Here is a 25,849-nt window from a genome sequence, read left to right on the forward strand (position 1 = left end):
CTATGGGGTGAGTCTGCCTAAAAGGCCTTTCAGCTTTTGGGATCATGATACAGTGAAAATATTTTGTGGCAGATTGTTGCAGGATATTCCTCCATCGACGTAACTCATGATAAAAACTATTCTCCATGGTGGAGTGTTATGTTTTCTTTTTCTACCTGTTCTTTCCATTGTAAACAGCATTAGCGTACCTGTTGTCGCCTCAGAATATTAGTAGTGTACCATGCCTTTATGAGCATCTCTGTGCTTTGACTTCAGCGGGCTTCATCGCCTCAGCGCTGCCTTGCTTTTCGGGCGACTCACCCCATCCTGACTGAGTGAGATGTGATTGCTACTATAGGCTTATACAATACTGTACATAAGAGTTCACTCTGTGAGTGCACATTTGATAAAGTTTATTTATTTATATGTAAGCATTTAATAATAAACAGACAATATATTTAAAACCTTGGCAAGACCTGAAATGTCGGGGTGGGGGTGGGGGGGTTGTGTGGCTCGAGTCCACACAAACACAATAGTTTGCAAAGTCTTGCCTGTGCTCTTGTCAGGGAGGGAGTATTTTTAAAAAAAGGATGGCTCTGTTGTTTTGGGACTTTTTTTGTAAAAATAATCCAGACATCCTTGCATGACGACATAACGGGGGGTTTCCAGGTTTTGGCTGCACTTGAGTTCACTTGGGTTTACATTTGAAATGTGCATGTGTATTTATACACAATCTTCAATAAAGTTGTGTAAAGCTTCCTGCGGGTCCTGCCCTGGTTTTCTTCATCGTGCTCTGCAGTGCCTCTGTCTTTGCTGTGTATGTCTCATTTTCTAGCCAGACTCATCACTGTCTCTGATGTGTTATACTGAGTATGTTTCATGAATAATCGAAGGTACACTTGTTAGTCCTCTCCTTAGCTGGTGGCTCCAAATCAGTATCAAAGTTGAAGGGAAATACCAAGAGATGTTTAATGTTTATCAGGTCTGGGCTTTGTTCATCTTCTTCAAAAGCATGTACAGATCTTGGTCACAGAAGAAAACATTTCAGTTCCCCTTTAAAGAAAGAACATTAAGCTGCTCTCTGCCCTCTCAGTCATGTCTTAGTTACTGATTTTCTTCCTTTTTTGTAGCATTTTAAACGAGACCTGCAGTTTGTCTTCCATTTTATTTTCCACTCTCTCTGCCCCAGTGTGTGCAGCAGCTGCAGGCTGCAATGTGAGGAGGAACACGGTGTTCTCTCCGGGTTCTGACGGGTTCTCTGCCCGCTCACAGCTGGGAGGTTCCCCCCAGCAGCGGCTCATCCTTCTGACCAATAGGAAGGAGGAGAGGAAGCGAGCAGGCTGTGTGCAGAACAGTGGATCACTCGCTCGGAGAAAACGGAAACCAACCTACTGTCAGTCAGTGAAAGTGATCGTGAACCGAAGACTTGTTGTGGAGCAGGGAAAACACAATGAATTTAAAAAGCAACACATATTCAACATATCATTCAAACATTGTTTTATTTTTTCACATATTGATTGATTTGGTCTGGTTTCATTCAACAGACACCACCGAGTTGCTGGTGAAAAGACAAATGTACGCTTTTATTTCAGTGAAAATTAGAATTAAGACTCAAGTTAAAACTGGATAGAATTGCCCATAGTTTTGTTATTATTATTATTATTTTCTGATTTGAATGACACATCAAGTACACATTGACCATTTATCATCCTTTCCATTGTTCGAGAAAATTATCGGTGTCATTGCGGAAAAAAACAAGGAAGAAAAAAACCCATTTTCAGTAAAAAACATCTCCAACTGAGTTGAGTCCAAGTGACTGTAGACTTCGTAAAAACCTCTGTATAAAGAAATGCAGGTGCTCTTTTGAACACAGCCAGCTGGTGGCGCACTCTCACAGTTTCCCCTCTCTTTCTGCTGGTCCTCGGAAAATCCCGTCGGAGTGAGACCTCCGCGTTTTCTCTGATCTCCGCTCGTGCCTACACCCGTCCTGACGTTCCCCGCGAATTTTATCCACGCCGCTCCGCCGGATCCACTCATTCTCCACACCTACCTGACATGCGGCGTTTGCGGGGAGAAAAGGGGGGCAAAGGAAAAAACCGCGCTGTGGATTTCTACACGTTTGGTTTTTTTGCGTGTGTGTTTTGAATCGAGTGGGTTTGACACCGGGACAACTTTCCCCTCACGACGCAGAGGCAGAAACAGACAACAATAGATCATAAACAGTCTGCTGCAGTTCAGCTGCAAGGTGAACCAGTCGCTGGATTTTTTTTCCCCCGTTTCCTCTGATCCAACAAAACCCTGGTAATATTTCTTCAGAATTACAGCGATGAGTTTACTGTGACTTTTGGTGGTCTACTTCTAATCTCATGTGGTTCACCACGCAAACAAAAGGCTAGAATAATCTTTGCTTTTCAGCCAATACTTTACCAAAAATCACATTTCCTCTCGTGTTATTTAAAAGTGGTTAACGTCGTGGTGTGTTTACGGTCATTTTTACACGCGTAAGTTCATGTTTTTGGTGTCTGGAGACTGCAGCATTGCTGATTTGAATTGTACAGATTGTTTTCTTCGTTTGACTCATTAATAATACGCGGGCAACATTTTTTTTTGTTTGTTTTTATTTAAAAACAACATTAAAATCCCTTTGACATGTTGATGAATGTCGCCTGTGGCACTCGGGAAATTGACGGAGAGCCCCGCCGCCCTCACCTGCCATATGTCATGTTCACTGAGGTCATCTGAGGAGAGCAGCGGGTGCAGGAAATATTGGAAAGGTGCAGGAGGTGTTTTTTTTTTTCTTTCCTTTTCTTTGGGTGGGGTTTTTTGTCTTTCTTTATTGCGGCCACGCCATTTTTCTCTCGTGCGCCTTTACGCACAGCGACATCGACTGAACGGGGACTGAAAGTGGAGCGAAGAGATCCTGAAGAAGGGCAAAAGAAAAGGCAAAGAGCACCGGGGGCCAGGCGCCGGGTGAGGTAGTAGTTTGTGCTGTTGGTCGGGTTGACATATTACCCCTTGTGGAGATGACTGCGCAATCTACTGCCTTGCCGGCGCTGGTGACTTGCGACAGATGAACCAAAGCCGGATCAACGTGAAGGAGTGAGCCCACTGCGTTGTTTATATACACAATAACGTGAACGGAGGCGAATATGTCTTTTAAAATAATCACGCCTCCTGTGGAAACTGTTGTGTGTAAATTAACAGGTGTGGACTATGTTAAAATGAAACACGTGTAACGCTAAAATATCTCTGACATTTTGAAATAAAGTGGTTTTTAATGGTATGCATCACGTGGGTTTGTGTTTCTTCTTTCAGAGTCTTGTTTCAATTCGTTTTCTTGAAGGATAACATGATTAAAAGGATGTGTAGTCAAAGGAATAGGTCATAAGTTTTTATTTAGATAGTCAACACTTCATATGTAAATCCTATTCAAACTTAAGGCAAGGTAAGGGAGTGTACAAAAATTATCAGAGGGGAGGGGGAAATTTATTTTTTCTGAAGGGAGGGTTGTCCAATTGTTTTTTTTAGTCTTAACAGCAACAAAATATGTCAAAAAAACTAAATGTGTCCAATACAGCAACAGCTTGAAGATGCCTTGTTTTGTCAATTGGAGTACACCATCTTAAACTCTTGTGCACTTTTAGTTATCAATGGCAAACTGAATTGTTTCAATCAATAGCGTTATATTTCGATGATATAACGAGGGGAAAGTGTTGCAATTTTTAACAAATGTTAACAAACGGGAGGGGCCCTCCAAATCATTTTCATACGGTCCCTTAGAAGATCCATAGAAAGTTGTCAGCCTTCAGCCTTAGCAGTAAATAAACCTTATGATTTAAGTTGTTCCATACAAAGTAATGGGGACATTCATCTGTTTCTCTTTGCATTTCCTCTGTGATTAATGTAGATACAATACAGGAAATCAATTTGGGATAATGGCTTTTACCCGGTTTAACCTCATCATCATTAAGAACTGTGTCTGTAGTCTACTGTACGAATCGACCCTGACCTGTCAGCGTGTTTCCTGTAAAATGTTTGAGATTCAGTGAGCACTCTGTAGTTCCACTAATGAATCCCTCTGCTGTCTGCTCTCAAAGTCTAACTTTTGGAGGCCAGTTGACCCTGTTTGTTAGTTTTTGCTTTCCCACACAGAGAACCCAGGGGATAGAAACAGCAACAATATTGATTAGCTCTTCTCACACTTTGTGTCTTGCTCCTTCATAATTGATTTGGTCTGGTAACTTTTGGATTTGGACAAAGATTTGGGGAACTGTTTGGGTGCTTGCCTACTGATCTTAAGTTTAAATTACATTAAGTTCTTCCTTTTTTAATGACACAAACTACATTTTTTACATTGATCTTTGACATTTATTTTTTCATTTCTGGAAAAGAAACACTGAAGGTAAACACTGCCCTCCACCCCCCCCCCCCAAAGTCAGAGTTGCACAAGGAAACATTAAAAATATTTCTTTTTCACTTCATAAGTTATCTTTTTGTTATACAAAATGTACATTTCACATTCACAAAAGGAGAGGTTGAGGGTAGCACAATGGTCACTTAAAAATGGTTCCCCACTGGGCTTCAAACTACCTCTTTGCTACAGAAAAAAACCTCCCAGCTTTTCTCATTTTCCCAAAACGAATGTTATAGTGTAAGGTAGAAAAAAACAACAGCAGTGCCTACTTTCACAATACAGCAACTTCAAAAAGGGAAACCTACAGTCGGGCTAAAGGGACAAAGTAAACCTTCAAGTCTAATAACTTCTGGAACACGCCAATCCACTCCCATGTATTTACAAATGTAGTGGAACTAATAAACCACCTTGGAGGACTCCCTGCCTTTATAAAATCACTCTTAACAGCTCGTCCACTTTAACTACACATGATAATTGAACCTGAGTTGATGTGCAGCAGTTGGGTGGCACAGTAGGATGACAAAAATAAATCATATATTCATTACTTGACATTCATCTAAGAGAAAAAGGCTTAATGACATGTATAAGGATGAACATTCAACGCATACTCTGATGCCCTGACGTTGTCGTTTCACACAGTCCACAGTTCAAAACATTCACTCTCTATGTCGGATGAAGTCTGGTTGTTTGAAACCGCTCTGCTGAACTGGGACACATGCTAAGACGATGCTTAGGTGGCGGCAGGACAGTTTTGACTCAACAAAGTAAAATACTGAAATAAAAGAACAATTAAAAAAAACTTAGGTAGCTGTCACATAGCTTATTTGATGGAAGAACAGATGCAACTCAACAGGTACAACAGCAAATAACAATGACACGTATTATTAAAATAATTTAAATATTTCTTCCATGGAATGTACAGGAGGAAAAATGCACCATATGGACTTCAGGCAAATGTAAATGACTTGCTGCTTGGAGGAATGGAGATAACTGTCAACTGCAAAACAGTCCAAGCTGAGATGATAAACAGCCCATGCTACACAATGGCACATATCATGTGACGTAAAGCAACAGTTCGACATTTTGGGGAAATGTGATTATTCGCTTTCGGGAGGTGAGTTAGATGAGAAGATTGATACCACGCTCATGTCTGTACGCTAAATATGAAGCTAACGCCAGGAGGTGCTTAGCTTAGCTTAGCACGGAAACAGCTAACAGCTAGCCAGGCTCTGTCCAACGGTTACAAAATCCTCTTACAAACACCTCTAAAGCTCACTAACTGAAATGTTAAAATGTCAAACTTAGGGGGGAGGGGTGGTGGTGGGGGGTGGGGGCTATGTGCCTGTTCTGCTAGGAATCATTTTCAACACACTCAGGAACAAAGGACAAAGAACCAGTTCAACCTCAACCGGATTCAAAGTGCAAACAATAAATGAACTCAGGACACTCAGTGCACCTGTGTCAGCTTCCAGAGCGTGTGCTCCCACTCAAGCAATCAGATGACCTCCACTTCCAACTGTGCCAGTCCTAAAACAGTACATGATCGTTTTTTACGCTTCAGTTTTTGGACAGATTAAACAAACAAAATATAATTAGTGAGCTTTAGAGATGCTGGTAGGTGGATGTTACTTTTGGACAGATCCAGGCTTTCCCCCTCTCTCCTAACTACTGCTATCTGCAGCTTTACATTTACTGTGCAGGAATGAGAGCGGCATCAATCTTCTCATGTCACTCTCTGCCAGACAGCAGCTAAGTGTATGTCCCTAAATGTCAAACTGTTCCTCTAACAATGGCTTCCTCATCCTGGCACTATTTCCAAATGAACTTCTTTGGATTCAGTCAATCACCTTTACGCCCTGTTTTAAGAAATAAGGAGACATCTTCTCACTTTACAGTCAAGCCTAATGTAAACCAGTGCTACTCCAAAACTATACATATCCACTATTGAGAAAAAAAAAATCATAAAACCTAAGCCGTCACTGTTTTGTTAGTCAAAGACTTAACCATTAAAACATGCAATTTCTTTTAATTGTATGCGGTCAATTGTTTGTTTCTCAGCTGGAATCAAATATCTCAAAGTATTTTAATGATTCTCTGAAGTTTCTCCCTTCCTCCAGACTACTTCTCTTCTCCTGCATCTTTACCCAATGTGGCTGACTGAGGAGTGTAGCCTGTATGAATGCAGAATAACAATGTAGGGAAGGAGTTTAAAAGGAGTTTTAAAAATACACATGCACATCAGCTTGCAGTCTGTGACACTGTTTTCAGACAAACTGAACTCTTCATAGTCACTTTTCTTTCAGAAAATCAGTCAACAAGATGAAAAAAAGTGCAAAAAACACGGTTGGTTTTGTGTCTGGCCATTAGCATCCTTCACAATTAATCATACCCTTAGCTCATATGCTAAAATGTCTGGGATGCTAATAACTCTAAAGGAAAAACAACCGTCTAAATATATGCATGGTCTATGCACATTTACAAAACAAATAACATTATCACTAACTCTTTGATACATTACAGAAATACAAATTCAGTCCATATAAAAACAAACAGCAGTGTAAACCATTGCACCGTTGCTAATATTCCCAGGCCTACAATATGTCACTGCATAAATCACTACATCCAAACATAGCACATTGCTATTCTCAAACCTGTCCATCCAGCATCTAAAGCTTCTGAAATATGCAAAACATGTTAAAGCAAAAGAAAGCCTTCCGTTTTTTTTTCTCTGGGAAACTTTTGTTCACCTTGATTTTGATTCTGTAATTTAATCCTCCCTGCTGCAGGGAATATTTGCCTCTTCATTATTTTTATACATCATAGCTCCTTGATTAATGATGTATGGGTCAGCCTAAAGTGCGAGTATACTTTTTACAATGAGCTAACTAACTAACCGGCTGCTGTCTGTAGCTTAACTTTTATCGTACAGACACGGGAGAGGTATCGATCTTCTACATGTTCTACATGGTTTTATGGATTAAACAGGGGTGATATAACATATTAATGTAAAGGTTTTAGAGGGCTTTTTTACCTTTGGACTGAGCCAAGCTGGTAATTTCCCCCTGCTTCCAGTCCTTAGCTAAGCTAAGCTAACAGTCTCCTGGCTGTAGTGTCATATTTAACGCAGAGTGGTTTCAATCTTCTCATCTAACTCGCAGCAAAAAAATCAAATAAGTGTATTTCCCTAAATGTTTCATGAGCCGACGTGGGTCTTTAATAAACCATGTCAGCTCATGAAACATCCAGCCAAGATAAAACAACGTAACCGTGACTGCTAATGACCAACTAACTGCAATTAAACACAATCTCACTGATGACCAACAGACTGACGTCTCAGGGACATTTTTTTCAATGCAGATGTTAAATGATGTTAAATGAGCAATTTTCATATCAAATTGTGCTCATAAACCATATCATACCACACCATGTCCATACAGGCTCAAGAGTTCTCCCACCACAGTAAAACTGATTCCTGCATTGGTTAACTTCAGGTCCTGGCGTCTGTTCTTCTCATTGGTCAGTTGTGTACTTTCTCAGAAATATGAAAACTGATTGCAGCATAAAACACCCTCCCAACTTTTCATCTGACGAAAGATTTCAGGCTTTCTGAGCTCTTGCTAATTGAAAGCCTCCAAAATTACAACACGATGAAAGCAATTTGGAAGCAGTCCTTTAGCAAGTGAGTCCTTCAAGGCCACACTGTGGCAAAACAGAAAACGCAGCTGACCTGTCAGCTGAGCTCGGTCCATGGTCACGAGACAAAGGAGGTATTTTTTTTTTTTATAAACAAGTTGACTGTACAGTATAGGAGAAGAAGGGAGGAGCCAAGTATTGTACAGCACTGCAAGAAAGGTAAGAAGGACAGAAAGAAAGAGGTCTTTTCTTCACTTTGGAAGAACATTCGCCTATTTCAGCTTTTCATCTCTGCAGAAGTTCAGGGGAAGTCAACTGCCGTCACTAACATTTAAGATTTTTCCTCCATTACCTTTGTCAAATTTAAACGGGCCAAATTCATTCTTGCCAATTTTGATTCATGACACAAATTAAATGACCTTGCGTCTAAGTTTTCATGTTGGAGTTTTTCTGACTTTTGAGGCTTTAAAAATTAAACTAGTTCCCCTGAGCAGCCAAATTTGGTGGCTGACCAATTCTGAATTCCTACGGACATATGAAACACCAACAAATCTAAATATCCAAATATTAGTATATCCTTAGTCTAAGGAAGAAAATAAATGTGCAAACGGCACTGACAAAAAACTTAAAGGGGATTCTCAGTTCAGGACTAGTCGATCCTGTTGGTCTAAGAGCCTACGCAGCCCTTCAGGTCCTTGAACCGCAGCATCTCTGTCAGGCTCCTCAGGGCTGACGGTTGCCGTACATCAGCGGTATGATGAAGGCCGAGATGTCATCTCCGGAGCCCAGACGCTCATTGGTGATCCTCCAGCCTCGGTCCCTCAGCACGCCACGCGCTCTCATCACCAGGTCTTGCGCTGCCATTGTATACCTGGAGAGACAAGAATACAGCCTATGATCCACAGTCTGTTGGGCCCTTCCACTGAATTGTGATATTATTGAAAATATATATATATTATTTTTATGCTGTGTAAAACAAGAGGTCACCTATCCTACCTATTTTTTGGGGTGAATTCAATATTTTGTCATTATACTGCTGTATTATTTGCCATGTAGCCTCAAAATACCATCTTTACACTTTACAAGATAAAAGATGTTGGACCTGCTCTGCACTGGTGAGACAACATTTCTATTTTTGACTTTATTCACAGATCTATCATTATATTATAAAGTGTGGGGATCTGGTACGTGGCCAAGCGTGTAATTTATCCTTGAAAGGGAAATAATGCCTGTTAAAAAACACATGCAACACAGTGGCACAATGTACAACAGAACATTCAGGTTTAATAATGCAGACAAAACAATCTGACGAGAAAAAGGAAAAAAAAAGCAGCAGACCTGTGCAGGTCATCAGGGTCACAGTTGGCTAGGAATGTGGTGACGGCTTCGGCTACTTCCTGGTTGGAGAGGACGTCCCAGAGGCCGTCGGTTCCCATTACCAGAACATCATCAGCCCCGTGCTCATATTGCGTCAGGTTATATACCTTAACCTGCGTGCCAAAACACGAAACATTAAAAACACTGACATCATGATGCTTCAGATTTTCAAAGCTGAAGTCGCAACAAAATGACTTTGGTACATTTTTTCACTTAATTTACCTCCTTGCCTGATATTACTTTGCTGCTGTATTAGTTAAAGAAGATGCCAATGGCTGGCATTAAAGCCAACAACTGGACTGGTAGCATCAAATATTGGCGGTCATCAGCTCAGAAACCAGAACAATGACATCAGAGCTCAAAATCATAAAGACTTCTTTTAGAAGTACACGCAGCTAAAGGAGCTCAAGTTTCTCAGCCCTATCGAAATCTATACTGACCCAGCCCTTACACAGCACAGTGCATGGGCATTTTCACAACTTAATAAATTCAATGCAGTTTTCATTCACTGAGAGCACCTCGAGAAACCACTCGATAGACTTTGGTGAGAGGTGGGAGCCGTGTTTGTGAGGGAAAGAAAGAGACGCAGACAAGAGACGGAGAGTGCTGAGAGGAGCTAAGTCTTCCGTGTGAACCTGTTATGAACCCGGGTATTAATGAATTAAAGATCAAGCAGAGAGCTGTGGGAGGAAAAATGCAAAACTCTATAAGACAAACTACATCAGAAGATGAAAGCGCTTTGAAACCAGTGCCAGACAGTCAGACAGGTGAGCTCAAGTTCTCCTGCACCAGAGGACCTTGTTCAGACAGAGATGCAGCAGAATGCTACCTCCAGTGACTGTAGTGCAGATATGACAGTGCTAGAAGCATGATAAGCCATGTGACGGACTTATCCTTTCATATAGGACAACATTCATGAGACAAAACGAGGTAAGGAATGGGGCTGGCAAGAACAAAGACGGTTTGTAAGATTGTAACTGTAGCAGCTACAGGAAACATCCCCAGTCTGAGGGTCAATGGGTTTAAGAAGACACAATTCCTCATGTTTGGAAAGCTTAGCATGACTAAATGAAACACAGGCCAACCAAAGACGTAAGCTGATCTACTGTCTTTCTTCATGTGCTCTTGTCAGGTATGAGCACCAGAGAAAGGACAAGTTCATCATGTTCCAGGGACTGGAATCACATTTTTTGTACTCCCCCCTGCTGCCAAAATCTATAAGACATTCAAAAAGTATGTCTGACAAAACAAGGTGGCCATGAGTGGACCTCAATTTTGTTAAAAAGGCACAGTTCATTTGTAGCTAGGTGAATCCTAAATTACCTGCATAGAAAAAAAAAGGGGAGGAGGATAAAATAAAGGAAGCGTACAAGGATTTTCTCCTCCACAGCAAACCTTGGTCAAAATGACACAATGAAATATTTGCTTTTTGCATTTATGATATGCAGGTGCAAAACTATAACACTTTAAAATCTTAAATATTAGACTTAAAGTAATAATTAAATCATCAGCGGGTGAATGTGTGTTGGCAGGCCATTCGCCATGCAGGTTCTTACCTCAGGGCAACAGGAAAGGAACGGTTTGATGTAGATGTTGGAGTCATGAACTTTGAGGTCATGGTCACCGAGCCCACGGGTCACACCGATGGTGGCCAACACCCGTGCCTGTAAAACATAGACTGGTTTATTTTATGTTCCTTACACATTTGTATTTTTACCAAGAGGTTTTTTTGGTTGTTTTTTTTTTAAATTCTGGTGTCAGTTAGTTAATGATGAACATATGGATGGAAACATATTGACTGACAGTAACCACGATGGCAGTGTTTCACTCCGTCACCTCCCAGTCAGAATTAACGACGCAAGTGGGCGGTCGAGCTGGTAATTGCTCATAGCACAGTTGCAATATAGCTTTGCATTTTTTGGGAGAAATGTATTGGTGGTGCATTAAACAAACACAGTTCCTTTAATTATCAAATTATTTTTCGATATTCTTCCACTCTTTCGTCCCTGTGTGGAAACCTGTTCTTTGAATCCAACAGTTATTCATCAGGCAACGATGGCGCTGTGTGGTCGTCCTCTGTGATGGAGACTCTCGTTATGTCACTGAATGGACTGACAGTATGAAACAAAGTGATGCGGCTGAACATTTGTAGGGTTTTGTGCAATTTATTTGCTGGAGCGTTTTTTCAGTTTCGGTCTCTTCCTCTTACCTCTCCCCTGCTGTCCCAGTGGGGATTAACTATACGACTGTCATCTCCCGAGTGGTGTGTGTCTGTCTGAATGTCCGTGTGTGTTAGATGTAGCTACTGGAGTGAAACAGATGGACCGTCTGCTCTCTCTTCTAGTGAGGGTGTACGCTGACACACTCACACACACACACACACACACACACACACACACACACACACACACACACACACACATACCAGAGACCAAGTGTTCGCCCACTCTCTGGGTGGCTGGCAGGCATGTAGTGTGTGTGTGTGTGTGTGTGTGTGTGTGTGTGTGTGTGTGTGTGTGTGTGTGTGTCTGATTGACAATGTTAGAGCTAGTGATTTTCTCTGCAGTACAGAATTCTTGAGTAGACGTACAGGGCTTGGAGTAGACACACACTCTTACCTTTTTCCCTTCCCCGTATATTAGTGGAAACTTGAGGTCTTCATCCTCAATGGTCTTGTATGCCCTGTGTTTGAGGGAAGAAAAGAAAAGCAGACCATGAATGAATCTCTTTTTTCTGTCTGACACATACGTTCACACATGAATAACATACGCACACTTAAAAGAGAGGTTCTCTCTTAATCATACTATCTTAAATGCTTTCCCTGCGTCACATTGGCCCTGGGAGTCATTTTGGCTACACAACAGATCCACAGTCAGGTGCATCATTACAAAAATACACTTCCCATAATGCAACCCGATACCATCTTTTTGTAAATGCCCACATCTTCCAAACTCCACCGTGCAGTTTGTAACCGTGATAAAATGTATGTTTCCAAATGTATGGTTACCCTGATGACATCATTAGGGCTGATGACATCATTTGGGTTATATTTCTCAGACGTTTTCACAGTGGTTCTCTCCATGATGACTAACCATGATGTGCCCCTTTAATATTACAGGTCTATGATTTTTAATTTAATTACGTTAATAAACATACAGATGAGAAACAAAGCCACTGCCATCCCTCTTGTAGGTTTTTATTCTGTGTATCATTGCAGCAGTGTCTCTCTAGAGTGCAACAACAAGTGTTTTTGCTACTGAAAAATTTAGCGAGAGCCAGCAAACACAAGCAACAGCAAAAAAAAAAAAAAAAAAAGAGTTCAGAAGTGCACAAATGGAAGCAGATCTGAAAAACACACTTAGACATGAAGCTTTGATGTCCGACTGAAAGACTCCATGCCTGACGCTGATGTACTTAAACTAGCTAGATTAGACTTGGCGTCACCAGTCAGTGGAGTATATCAACTTCAAACGGCTTCATATCTGACCAGGGTTTGCCGTGTCTGTCAGTCCGTGTCTCCCTCTGTCCATTTGTCTGTCTCCAAACCGAGACGTGTATGTTACTCGACCCAAACACAACACTTGCTGTCTGGCTTTTTGCCTTTGAGCCGGAGAGGTAGGAGATACAACTTCCTCGTCTATCAGTCATTCTGTCGCCCCTGCTCGTCAAACACAACACCTCTGACAGGCAGTGAGATGACAGTGAGTCACACACTGCACTAATTTATCTTCCCACTGTTTTATCTGGGATGCCAAGGGCCAAACATTCACAACACCTCCCGCTTCTCAAATGTGATATTTTACTGCTTGTCTCTGTTTTGTATTTCAAAATCTTTGGGTTTTGGACTGTTGGTTGGACAAAACAAACAATCTGAAGACATCACCTTGGCCCTCGAGGAGCTCCATACGAATACTGCCTGGCTCCAGGGCACCTCAGAAGTAGCTGCTTGCAGTATACAAACCACAGTAGCCAAAAGCAGAGTCATTATGCATCTCTTGGCTTTCTCAAATCCCTCAAAATTATTCTCCAGCGGCGTTGGTTTGTGACACAGGCTAATCTTCAAGCTGGGGAAATCTGAGGTTTGAACTTGACACACATCAGCATATCATGTGAACGTAACCTTGAGTCATTGAGTCTGATGGACAGCCGGGATGACGGACTTGGTGTTGAACCTCACTACTTCATTTAATAATGTCAAGTATGAAAAGCTGTTGATGTTCAAATTCATATAGTTTACTTACTTATTACTTGATTATAGTTTTTAATTCAAATCAAAATGTTGCCAGTTCTACACTGTTTCATTGTAATTTTGTTTGAACAACACATTTAAGAACTTTGGCTTCTTTTGTTAAATGAAAAAGGTTTTGCAGAAAAACGTGTTTAAAGCTGCTGTAATCAATATTTCTATAAGTCTATATTAACAAAAAAAAAGCTCATAGTGACAAACCCACAGAGAATTATCACCCAAATCTGCAATTCCTCTCAGTTTCAGCATTTTGGCATCTTTCAGGTAATTGTTTTGGTTTTACCGCAACTTTAATGTTTTGGTTCACTATCGGGTGGCTGTTTTTAGTGAAAAAGCTCTGACAAATCCACTTTACGCCACCTGCTCAGCACCAAACTGCATACAAAGTAAGTGGCTAGCTATTGAACATAGTGTAGCATGTAGCAGCTAAAGAGTAAATAATGGACTTACATTCATCAGGTGTACACAAATGCACTTATAAATAAAACCTATAAATCAGTGCATGCTGCACGTGTAAATAAGCAAGCCCAAGTGGCCAAAAAGAAAATAAATTAATGCAGGTTTAAAAGGTATATAAAAAAAGTATTGCTCTGTTGTCAGTACCAAAACTTGAGTATTGTATCTGTGCCAGTATTCAAATGTTCAACCGACGCCCAGTCCTTCCGAGATATGGACAAAATATGAAAATGACTCTCCTGACACATCCTGGCTGGCACATTTCTGCTCCTGAGAGGTGGTCTCGTGGTGAAATATACATCACACATCGCAACACACACAGTGCTGTATGTGCCTCGGTGTGTCAGAAAAATCACATCTCATTACTGGCCTCCACTGCAGCCACAGTCAAACAGCGTGGTGCCCTGCTAACACACATAACGCCGCACATACAGTACCATCTCTGCTGTATCATTATATCATATCAGGTTAGGCTGCTCCCTCATTAGCTCTCTGCTGGTCTCTTCAGCTCTCACCGTATAGAAGAGTGCAAGCAGCAGTAAAGGAGGGAAAGGGAGGTGGAGAAGCAGAGGTTCAGACCACAGCACGATCGACTAATGAAGTCTTTATCAGAGTGTTTCGCTTAGGGTAGATGCAGCCGGAGAGGGCTGAACCCAGAACATTAGCAGTTTTCATTTCACATCATAATTTGACAGGTATGGTTCAAGGTAAGGCGGATCTCTCAGTGAAATTAGTGTGTAACAAGAGAAAATGAAAAGGGCGGGGGAAAACTCACCATCCATTCATGGTGAAATCTCTGTAGAGCATCCTCTTGCCCACCTCCTTCCTCTGAACTCTCCGGGGAAATTCCAGGTGCGTGAACTCATTTCCTAACAGGTGAGGCTGCATGAAACCCTGGAGGACGGACAATGATGGTCTTTGAGCCAGTCAAGCAGCTAAATATGTGGCAGAAAGTCATCTTCCATCACTTTGGGGTTTTTTTTTGCCCAGTGTCCCTTCACTCTGTGTGAGCCCGACTCATAAAGGACTTTTCAGGCGGATAATATTTGACATTGGAGAGAAAAGAAATTCTGATAATAAATTGGCCACTATTCACTTTTTTTTTTAAAAACTAGACACATAAACAAAAGTTTTCTCACCAGGAACTGGAGTCGCTGTCGTTCTGATTCTGGTGTGAACTCTGTCGACATGGGGATGATCTCATTGTTTCTAATGATGATGGCCCTGCAGACACACACAAAACGTTGGAAAAGTAATGTGCAGGCAACTTTCCATTCATGAACTGGCTCAGGGAATGTAATAAGGAGGGAGTCCAGGCAAGAGGTTTATTTAACACAAATTCATTAAAACTAAAGGTAACACAAATGAACAATGGGGCGTGGAAATCAGCAATATTAAGCATTGCGTGGATGTGTGCTGAGGAGGTGACAGCGAGAGGGGTGTCACAATGTACTGACGTCATGTCTTTCATTCAGGGGGCAGGAGACAAATATACACACCTGCTGTCACCTGCATTTGCGACGTATAATTTCCCGAGCAGGTAAACCACCGTGAGAGCCGTACATCCTCCAGAGATGCTGCAGACTTGCTTCTCCTTCTCGATCTGGGCATCCTGGGAAAGGGAGAGAGACAGGTTTGTCAATCTTTAATGAAACATCACTTAAGAAGACAACAAGGAAAAAAGAAAAGAAAAAAACCTTAAGACCACCCACATGCGACAGTAAAAATTAAGAAATGTCAGCGAAGTCAAAACGCACACTGCCAGCAGCCCACACAGGCAGAAGTCTTCTCTTCAATAACATTCATAAATATGACTATAAGGCCAGAAGAGAGAGAGAGAGAAATAATCAGACAGTGAGAGACAAGACCGAGAAAATCTGATCAACTTGTTTCGACAGACAGACGACGTGTGGGCATCGATGCAGACTATCGACCGATTTAACCCGAACCTCTTCTTGACCACGTGTCAGTAAACAAGAACTTGTCGTGCATGAATAATGTACACAGTGATATGTGAGAAGGTTTGTATCTTGACTCGAATGATTGTGCATTCAGACATTCAAGTGCACACACTCATGACGCTTAATTATGGATTTGTTACTTGCCTCCTTTTATGCCTTTTTTTTTCTGTTGCAAACCTCCTACAACAGGAACATAATCACATGGATTTCTCTGCAGACTCTCCGAGGAGCAGTCTTTTTTTCTCCTGCAGGTGGACGTCTTTCCACAGAGGCCACAGCTTTAACTGATGCAGTGTTAATCTCCTACAATAAGAATGTCAAATCAAGTGCAAGTGCTTCTTATTCCACTTGGGAAAGGGTGGGGGTGGCAGGGGTGGCTTGATCTGAAAGGAGCTTTCACAGTGATCGTTTTAATCTGGGTACCAAGGGTCCAGCTTGAGCAGTGTGGGCTGTTTTCCATTGCCATCTAGTGGTAATATTATGTATACTTTGGCTACTACAGACATCTCTTTTCACGGAAATTAAAATAAAACATAGAAGGGAAGGAAAACGATAACTGAACTGTATAAAAGAATAAGATGTGGACTGCAGATCTCTGTATGAATTAAAAAGTTACAGGGATACATTACGTGAACGAATTTCAGCTAAATGCCTTTAATTAAAAGGCAAATTATTTGAGATTTACTTAGTCAGATGCTGCCAGAAATCCATAGTCTAATGTGTTGAGTGACGATTCCATGTCTTTCCCATGCACATGAAATAGATAATCAAATTAAATACATTTGAGGATTAACACATTTTGAGACATTATATGACAATATATTATATTTAAATAAAAAGGACATTTAAAGTCTAACACTCTAACACATATCAACTGATCTAGAGCATGACGAGATGTATATCAAAGGGCATCTCAAGTGATAATCACCATACTGAATCAACTATCTATTGAGCATCAGCTGCAGAGACACACATTTCTGCACATGATTTATCTCCTGAGTCAACTGTCCGTGATACTAACTTTAACTTTAAGCAAACTACTGAGAGCACGATTATTTTCATGATCTGTAACTATTTTCTAAATCAACAGATTGACTGTTTGGTCTGTTGAGAGTCATAAATCTGCTTCCAAGAGTATCTTGCAAGCTGACATGTTTACATCACCAACAGCTCAAACTCGACAAAACTCAATTGACAGAAGACTGAAGGAAACCAACAAATACCACTGATCCCTGCGAGAAGATAATGAAGCCCTTTCTACAACCTCACAGTACGTTTTCTATACAAGAGTCTCAGCCAGAATCCTAAAATGTTAAGTAGGATAACAGAGTGACTTCCAGTGAGTGTGGCACTGGCAGCGTTCAGGTCCGATCAGGACGAGTGGACTGAAGTGTAACGTGACCTTGCACCTGTGTCTCACCATCTCTTTGAAGGCGTTCTCGATGGCTCCTATCACCAGGCTCTCATGCTGGATCTTCTTCTCAACAAAGAAGCGGGGCGGGGGCGGCGTGCTGCTTGGGGAACCCGGCGCCCCGCGCAGCGAAGCGGCCCGGGTCAGGGCTCGGTGAGGGCCTGGGGTGTTTCCCTGGAGGTAGGGGTTGTTGTCAGGCTCCTCGCCCAGGACGGTCGGAGGCAGGGAGGCGAGGTTGCGCAGGATCTCGATGACGGCCTGGAGCTGGCAGGCGATGTGGTGCTGCAGCAGGCGGGAGGCGACGACGGCTGCACCTGAACCAGCGTGGCCATCAAACAAGGCCCAGTAGTGGAACACTAGTCCTTCACTGTCCTATAGACACATATATAAAATGTATTGTAATTGATTTCAGGGCTTATAATTTATATAATTTTTTCAGAATCCCACCCACTGTTTTAAGTTTCCATAGAGGATCTATAAGAACATCAGCTTTCAGAACCATTATTTATTATGAGGCCAAATTCACCAGCTCCTTTTTACATACACAAACAAAAAAGACAATTTGGTGGCTGTCCAGAAACATCTGTCTCAACTTAAACCAAACCTATATGTAATGGTTGTCAGTCTGTAATTGGAAAAAGCAATTCCCATTATGACTAATAAACTGTTGCTCTAATGACTATTTAGTTCATTATGAATATATTTTTCCATACATTCCATATTTACAAGGGCCCGGGAGCCATTGTACAATTTACAGTGGAAAGTCACAGTCAGGACCTGCACTAAACAACTAACTAAAACAAACTGGCAGTCCTCAGCAGTAATGAACTATATGCCAATGAAAGCAGGGCGTTGATGGAAAACACAACTGAGTCAGGGGTCACACCCTTGGGCAAATCAAGACAAAGATTATCCTGCTGCCCTTTTTCATTTTTAAGTAATGAGAATTTTAAATTCACTGTTGCGCTGACAGTAAAGCAACAGAAGTACGGATGCAAATTACACAAAAATACAATCAATTGTCTAAATAATCAAAGTACTCAAAAGTCCTCCTCAAGCTCATTATACTTTACTCACACTAAAATAATGTCACGTTTTGAAAATAATAAGACATTTGAAGACGTAAGCTAAATGACTATAGTATGTGTGAGTCATCTGGAGGAGAGACCCAGGAGAAAACATCATGACTCATTCTGTCCAATCGTGTGTGGGAGCAGACGGAGGTCAGACCTCCTTCTCTATTCATTTCTCTCCGTGGGCAGGAAACAGCACAATGCTCCCTCTCACACTCTTCTTCTTATTACCCGACCTTGAATACACATTCTCTGTCAAATTAAGTTCATTTCTTTTCTGCTGTAATTTCTACTAAAGCTTTCTAGCAGCAACCTTCACACAACCGACCGAAGTTCATATTTTTTATTTTGAAGCAAAGTGTAAAAGTTCACTTTGTTACATTTTATGTTTGGTTTGTCTAGATACATTCTGCCCCATTCAAGTTGTACCAGGAGTTATAAAATAAATTCACTCAAGCTCTTTCCCATGCAGCGCAGAGGGTGTAACCGTGGAAACAAATCACTTTGGACACAAACTTTTTTTTTTAATGAACTCCCAAGTGACATGAGGCTTAGGGTTAGTTACTCGACTGCTTCCTCTTAGAGAACAGTTCTCACAGTTTTTGTGACGGATGGCCAATTTGCGAAGGTGCTGCTTAATGAAGAAAGAATTGCATGGATTAGATCTAAATTAAAGTCCAAAACAATTCATTTTATTATGTTTTAACATCTATAGCTAGCCAAGTAGTCGATCGACAAAGAATTAATCCACGACTACTTTGATAAGAGAGTTGTTAAAGGCAGCAAATGTACAACAGCTTCTCAGCTGTAAGGATTTGCTGCCTTTCTTTTTCTTGTAAATTGAATATCATAGAGTTTTCTATACATGCCACAACTCACCACACACACTACAGGAAGAAATACTCCAGGTTGCACATAAATAGCTCCACATATGCAGTACTTGATGTGAATGTGCACTCCAGTTGTTTACTACGGAGTAGCTCCACTAGTTAGATCACTGCTCAATGTGTATTAGGAGTGTGTATTAGTGTACCTCTCCCAGCTTGCTGTGCTCCACACGGAGCCCCAGGCCCTCTCCGTTGGGCAGGGAGTTGCGTCTCTTGGCCGTGGGGGTCTTGCTGGGCGTGGAGGGAGGGCAGTAGCTCATTGGCCTCCTTCTCGCTACCACCACCTCGCAGCAGGCCTGGTCCTCATTCAGCGCGCTCTTACCAGCATTAATCACCCTGAAACAGGAGCATGATACACACAGGTTGACTCATATTTTAGGCTTTGACTGACAGCCATCCAGAGGTCCTATTATATAAAAATCACATTTGGCAACATACTTTTGGCATTGGTTTTTTTCCCCCAGTAAAAATGTTGCTACAAGCAACAGATGCACCACTTGCTGTGATTCCCCAGTCTGACAGCTGTGGTCTGGAACAAGCGGCTGAATGAAAGCAGACATCAGATGCTTTTGGGTGGATGAAACGGTGCTGCAGTCTTTCATGGTCATTATGGCTCACTGCAGGATCACAACAATTAGTCGGAGCCACAGCCTGAGGTTTTCTGTCTGTCCACCCAGCGAAGCAGCTGGCTTTGTATGTTTCATGCTCCTGATGCAGATCAAACAGGAGAGCTCGTTTGCTGTACTGCTCTGCTGGGAGTGTCCTGATGCATCAGGACAGTCGCTTCTGGGTGAATTAGCAGTCTTTGTTTGTCAACCACTGTACATACATGCCCAAAGCTCTGTGTGTGTGTGTGTGTGTGTGTGTGTGTGTGTGTTGCCTTATTCATCTATTTGTCCCTTATTCAACCAGGCAGACCACAGAGAGAGATGGTACCTAAGAGAGATGTAACCCAGTAATGATTAAGGACAGCCACACAATAACTGCGTGGTTAGCATAAAAGTGATCAGATTTTGGCATTTGACAACAATTATTTAAACGACTGCTTTTTTATGTTGTCGTCACTATCAGTACAAGAAGCTACCTGACATGAGCAGGGCCGAGGCCAGGATCTTAAATATACTGAGGTCATGAGTCTGTTCACGCCGGTCTGTTCATCAGTCAGTCCACCATTTGGGTCCGCTCCAGACAGAATTGACTGTAACAACATTAGTGATCCCTTAACTAACACCATCAACCCTGCACTTTGGTTTATGACTAAATACCTGCAAAACGAATGACATTCATCAGTCTCTGCTGTACTTTGTGTCTAGTGCTAATTAGCAAATGTTAGCGTGCTAACACGCTGAGATGGTGAACATCAGCATGTTAGCATTGCCACTGTGAGCATGTTAGCATGCTGACATTAACATTTAGCTCAAAGCATGGCGGCAGAGTCCTTAGTCTTGTTTTAAAAATTGTACCATGTCATTCCCCCCCCGCTTGCTAAACCCTCCACCCAAACAGTGAAAAAAATGAGATTGTGGAGACAGCTCCGATGAGACTGGCAAGTCTGACAGACATCTCTGGAGGGTGTTGCGAGTGTGTGTGAGGGTTGAGAAATTGGCATGCCTATTTATAGACACAGACTGTGGATGTTTTCTGCTAGGCAGCATCTCTGCCTCAAATGCTCGATAACGTAGCCAAAAAGAGAGCGAAAGACACGGACGTGGAGAACCCTCAAAACACGCACAGACTCATCAAAAGTGACACTTTGCATGTATTGATAGCATGTATACGAACACATATGTACATAAGCATCTGTGCATTTTATATTTTCATTTTTCATCGTCACATTGTTTTCATGTTGCGCTATGTACTTTTGTAACAATGGTTAATACCCATTTAGGCAAATATAGCGTTTTGGAATTTTAGATGAGTGGGAGAAAGAGAGAGACATTGTCTTGAAAGCCTTGTCTGCACCTGTGTGGATACTCTCTGGGTTTCAAGAAAGAGAGGGAGAGGACGGAGGGAGGGTGCTGGAAAAACGCATCAGCCTTCTTTATAATCCGCAGTGGTTAAATGGGAGGATATCAAATCGATAAAAGCCTTTGTATCTTAAAGTGTACATTTGTTTTGCCATTTTGCTTTTGCGGACTGCAGTGGAAATCCCATAACCAAGGACCCCTGTCAAGTGGGCTTTTTAAAATGTGTACAGCATTTTTGCCTCATCAGTAAAACAGGAAACTGTATAGGATGCAGATTCTTGGCCTCATGCTAAGTCCTTCTATTAAAATGCTCCATTTCAACACAGTTAGTTTGATGAACTGTTTGTTATAACTATACTAATAACTCCCATAAAGCACCATGTGTTATCCATGGAACTGGTTGCCACGCTAAGTCTTGTGGTATCGAGGGAGTTACTATGGTAATAGTGTTCCATTCACCAAGCATGCACAGTATAAAAGCCATCATGTCCAGAGGGCTGGTCTTCACTGCGATTACTCAGCTGCTTTCAAAGCTAATATGTTACCACTGCATCCATAATTATAGAAGAAAATGCCCTCTGAGTTATTGTGGTCATAAAACACTCTGACGCATCGACCACTTTTGAGCTTGTTGACACACAGAAGTCCAGGAAGCCTTTGTCTGCTTCATCTAATTTGCTTTCAACGAACACAGTAATGCGATGACCTGTGTGTGTGTGTGTGTGTGTGTGTGTGTGTGTGTGTGTGTGTGTGTGTGCGTGATGATTTTACAGTACTGTATGAAAACACAACATGTTTATTTTGAACTTTTGAACCCTGAATGTAAAAACTATTAGCAAAAACAATCCTCATCCTTCATGACTGAAATGCATTTAATAGGTTAAATCAATAGCGGATCATTCTGTTTTACTCTGATTCATGGTGGGTGCAGCTGGTGCTATTGTGTGTCGTCAAAAGTACTCTTGCATCTAATTTGTCCCCATTTCACCATTTGCAGGAAGAATGATAGTCATTTTGTTTCCCTGCCAATCAAATTTTTGGTTCATTCGGAACAATTAGCTTTCCTCCCATTACGAACAAAACCTAATTTCCCCCTCCATTGTCAAGACATCTAATGCCCTCTTTGTTTCTCTTCCCTCGGTAACAGATTCTGGGACAGACATTGGCCCCAAGGATGTGATAATTATTTGCCGAAGCACAATGGTTCATAGCTTTGCCTCTTGTTTAAATCAAAACTTCAAAGGAATAATAACAGCGAAGGAGCTACGAGTTAAATACTAAAACTGTCTCTCAAAAAGTCAAAATTTTGCTTGCTTTTTCTGAAGGGATTTGGTCAGGATCACTACCACCTCAATAGAAGAGATAAGCAAATTCAATGGAAAAATGGGAGTTTGAATGGAAAGTAGAAATGAATGGGCTTAGATATGTTCTTCAATATGTAGTTCTGATGAGACTGTGAGGCACATCACTTAAAACGGCACATATGCAGTTTACAATGATAACGGTGGAATATTTACCACTCAAAATGATTAGTAATTTTTGAAACAATGGGTCCTTGGTTTCAGACAGAGGTAAACAAAAGCTCCTTCCTAGCCTGTCAGGCTGTCAGTTTATTGAACATGATGCCATCTTGGGTATGGCTGGGGTTGCTGAAATATGAGCTTCCCCAAATCTCTGATATTGTAGCATCCAGGGGTTCAATGACTGGTCAATTATGAGCACTACAATATTAAAGATTAAATGACTAAATTACTTTGAATTGTCTTGGATTTACCTTTATTCCAAAAAGAAAAGATAACTTTCATCGATCCTCATCCTGTTTTTGTTGCGAGCACAAAAGAGGTGAGAGAAGAGAGGAGACGTGAGAGCCAAAATGGCTGCGGTAATGACAACACAGGAGGCTTTAATTACAGATAAACGTTGATACGAGCTGAACTCATTAACCACACCGGTCCCAAAGAGACACTTCATCCCTGCGCCGAGTATCAGTGTGTGTGTCTTAAAGAGAGAGAAAGGAAGATGTGACCACAGACCCGTTTAACAAACAAATCATGCAAACTCCATGTAAGCACTAATTAAACTGTGCCTTTAACCTGGCTATCCACAGTGATTGGACAATGGTGTGCTTGCAGACATACGTATTGAGGGATACCTCTCGCTCTCAATATTGTACAAATCTCTTCAACTTCATCGGTATTATTCTGTTATAATCCAGTGGGAGAGAAGAGAGGGAGGGATATTACTAATAATAAATGTCTGTCTGTGAGAGAACAGCCTTACAGGATTCAGGAATGGGAACAAACGGTTTTTTTCCTGCCTTTACAGCAGGACATATTTAAAAATGTTCAAATGTTCTTCCTGAAGGAAAGCAGCGAAAAGCCAGTTTACTTAAGGAGGCACAAATATATTAAGTGATATTTTTGTAATAAGGGCGTAAAGTAGGAAGATTCACAGATATCCCGGAACAATTATCAGATAATGGTTCATGAAGAGTATCAGTGACATTATCATAATATCTACAGTGGCATCCTGTTCTTACCTTTATCGACTTGATTAATTAGCAGTTAGTTCCTGATTTGTTCAGAGTAGAGAGAGAGAGAGAGAGAGAGAGAGAGAGAGAGTGCCTGCTAGGAAATGACTTTTGTGATACATTAACCGAGGGTGGAGATGGATACAGTGGGGAAACGGTTGATGTGTGTTGACAGTGATTCTTACTGTAGCTAAAAGACTTTTTGAGCTGCCTATTCTTCAGATGTTTCCCTCAGTAAAAAACAAATTGAATCACATCATATATTCTGTGCGGAGGGGGGGAAGCTGTGGTGTAGGTTTTTACGTGTCTATCATGTATTGTTTCTGAGTTTCTGTGTTCAAAAGGATGCAACAGACACACACAGTGGGACGCCCACTGTGCTTTGCATCATGTACAATAGCGGTGAACGCTCAGAAACTGACTGCTGGCACTTTACTTAGAGTTGTTTACTGCTTGCTGTAGGCACGTTGTACGTCTTGTACTACACCCAGGTACCTGTGATACTCCATCCACTGCTGTTACTACCTTACATCAGTCACTTCCTGCACATGTATTGTTCCAGCCGGGTGATTTTATGATAATTAATCGAGACAATCACTTCTTCTGTCAGGTTCACACCAGGAGCTGCTGTTGTGTGGCTGCTCAGGCTACATCCTGCTAATCATTAAGTCAGCAGAGGTACAGTACGCTAATAGACGCCTGGTTACAGTTAACATTTGCAGTTATTAAGGGACGTCAACTTGTAATACACACACCTACTGCAGTTAGCTATTAATGAACCACTGCCTACCTCACACGGGCGTGGGGCTTTTTCTCTTTTTAAATGCAAACATTTCCACGAGATACAGACATTTTGCACTTCCAAAACTAGGCACATTTGAACAACACGCCTCAGCGACACAAACTGTACAAAGATGCTGAAAACTGCCTTGTGAGCCAGTGCTCTTTGTGCGCGTGTCGGCAACATTTAGAGGCAGAGCTGTGCTTGTAATTGAGTTATTGCTTGTGGTATCAGCGTACCCTCAGTATCCTGGGTTTTCTCAAGGCCTTTAAATCAGATTTGCGGAGGAGCGCCTGTGCAAATGTAAAACTGTAAGATGTGAAATGAGCACAGATGGCTCTCTGCTGTATACTATGTAGATGCTGACAGGCATAAACAGCGACAAACTCTTCACTTTACTGCTTTTAAGACTATATAGTCTGCATGAGTCTGGAGTCAGAATGTGAGGTTGCATCTACTGGTTTGCTGCAGTGTATCTGGAGGCTATTAACATGCAATCACACACTGACACACAGCGAGCCATAAGTAGAGCACAGTTGTGGACCAACACCCAGATGCTGCTGGTAGAAGGTGCATCATCCAGTTGCACGTGTGACATGCAGAGCTTGGAGAGTGCATGACAAAAGGATGGAGCCATGTTGGAGATGGATGTTGGTCACAACAGGTGCAGCTTTGCCCTGAGTCAGTGCTTTTCATTTGCCTGAGACCTAAAGAGAGAGGGCGTCTACCTGTCTGTTTACCTGAGAAGGAGTACATCAGTGAACACATGCAGGCACTTTGGGCCTCCACAAGACTCAACGCAGACGCTTTACATTAAAGTCCACCGCGATGGCAACTTGAAATGCAAACTGGAGCCGCTTTGAGAGCAGCTGCCGCCGGGTTTACTTACTCAGCGTATCCGGTGGCCCACGGTAATCTCCTGGTTTCCTTCAGGATGAGGATGGGCCGGGCTATGTGGTCCGCGGAGCACTCGATCTCATCCGGGGACAGTCCAAGGAACTGAGGTCTCATGTATGGGAATTTCAGAGGCAGCTCGGAACCAGTGTTGCCCCCTCCGCTGGAGCTGCCCCCGGCCATGATTCCGCCCATGAAGCCGGCCACGGCGGACTTGACCCGGGTAAGCATGTTGGTGGC

At 41.9% G+C, this 25,849-nt stretch overlaps 1 protein-coding gene across 1 annotated transcript; it reads right to left on the minus strand.

The window, feature by feature from the left end:
• Positions 1 to 8,749: 8,749 nt before the first annotated feature.
• Positions 8,750 to 25,840, minus strand: LOC139305078 (protein phosphatase 1H-like). The gene is made up of 10 exons (XM_070929017.1): positions 25,605 to 25,840; positions 19,584 to 19,773; positions 17,487 to 17,849; positions 15,605 to 15,717; positions 15,245 to 15,329; positions 14,881 to 14,999; positions 12,022 to 12,085; positions 10,960 to 11,067; positions 9,365 to 9,516; positions 8,750 to 8,897 (listed from the first exon to the last, which is right to left on the minus strand). The coding sequence occupies exons 1-10, from the start codon at positions 25,838 to 25,840 to the stop codon at positions 8,750 to 8,752; spliced, it is 1,578 nt and encodes a 525-aa protein (XP_070785118.1).
• Positions 25,841 to 25,849: the final 9 nt, after the last annotated feature.

This window comes from Enoplosus armatus, chromosome 22 (genome assembly GCF_043641665.1).
Source record: "Enoplosus armatus isolate fEnoArm2 chromosome 22, fEnoArm2.hap1, whole genome shotgun sequence".
Lineage (NCBI taxonomy): Eukaryota > Metazoa > Chordata > Actinopteri > Centrarchiformes > Enoplosidae > Enoplosus > Enoplosus armatus.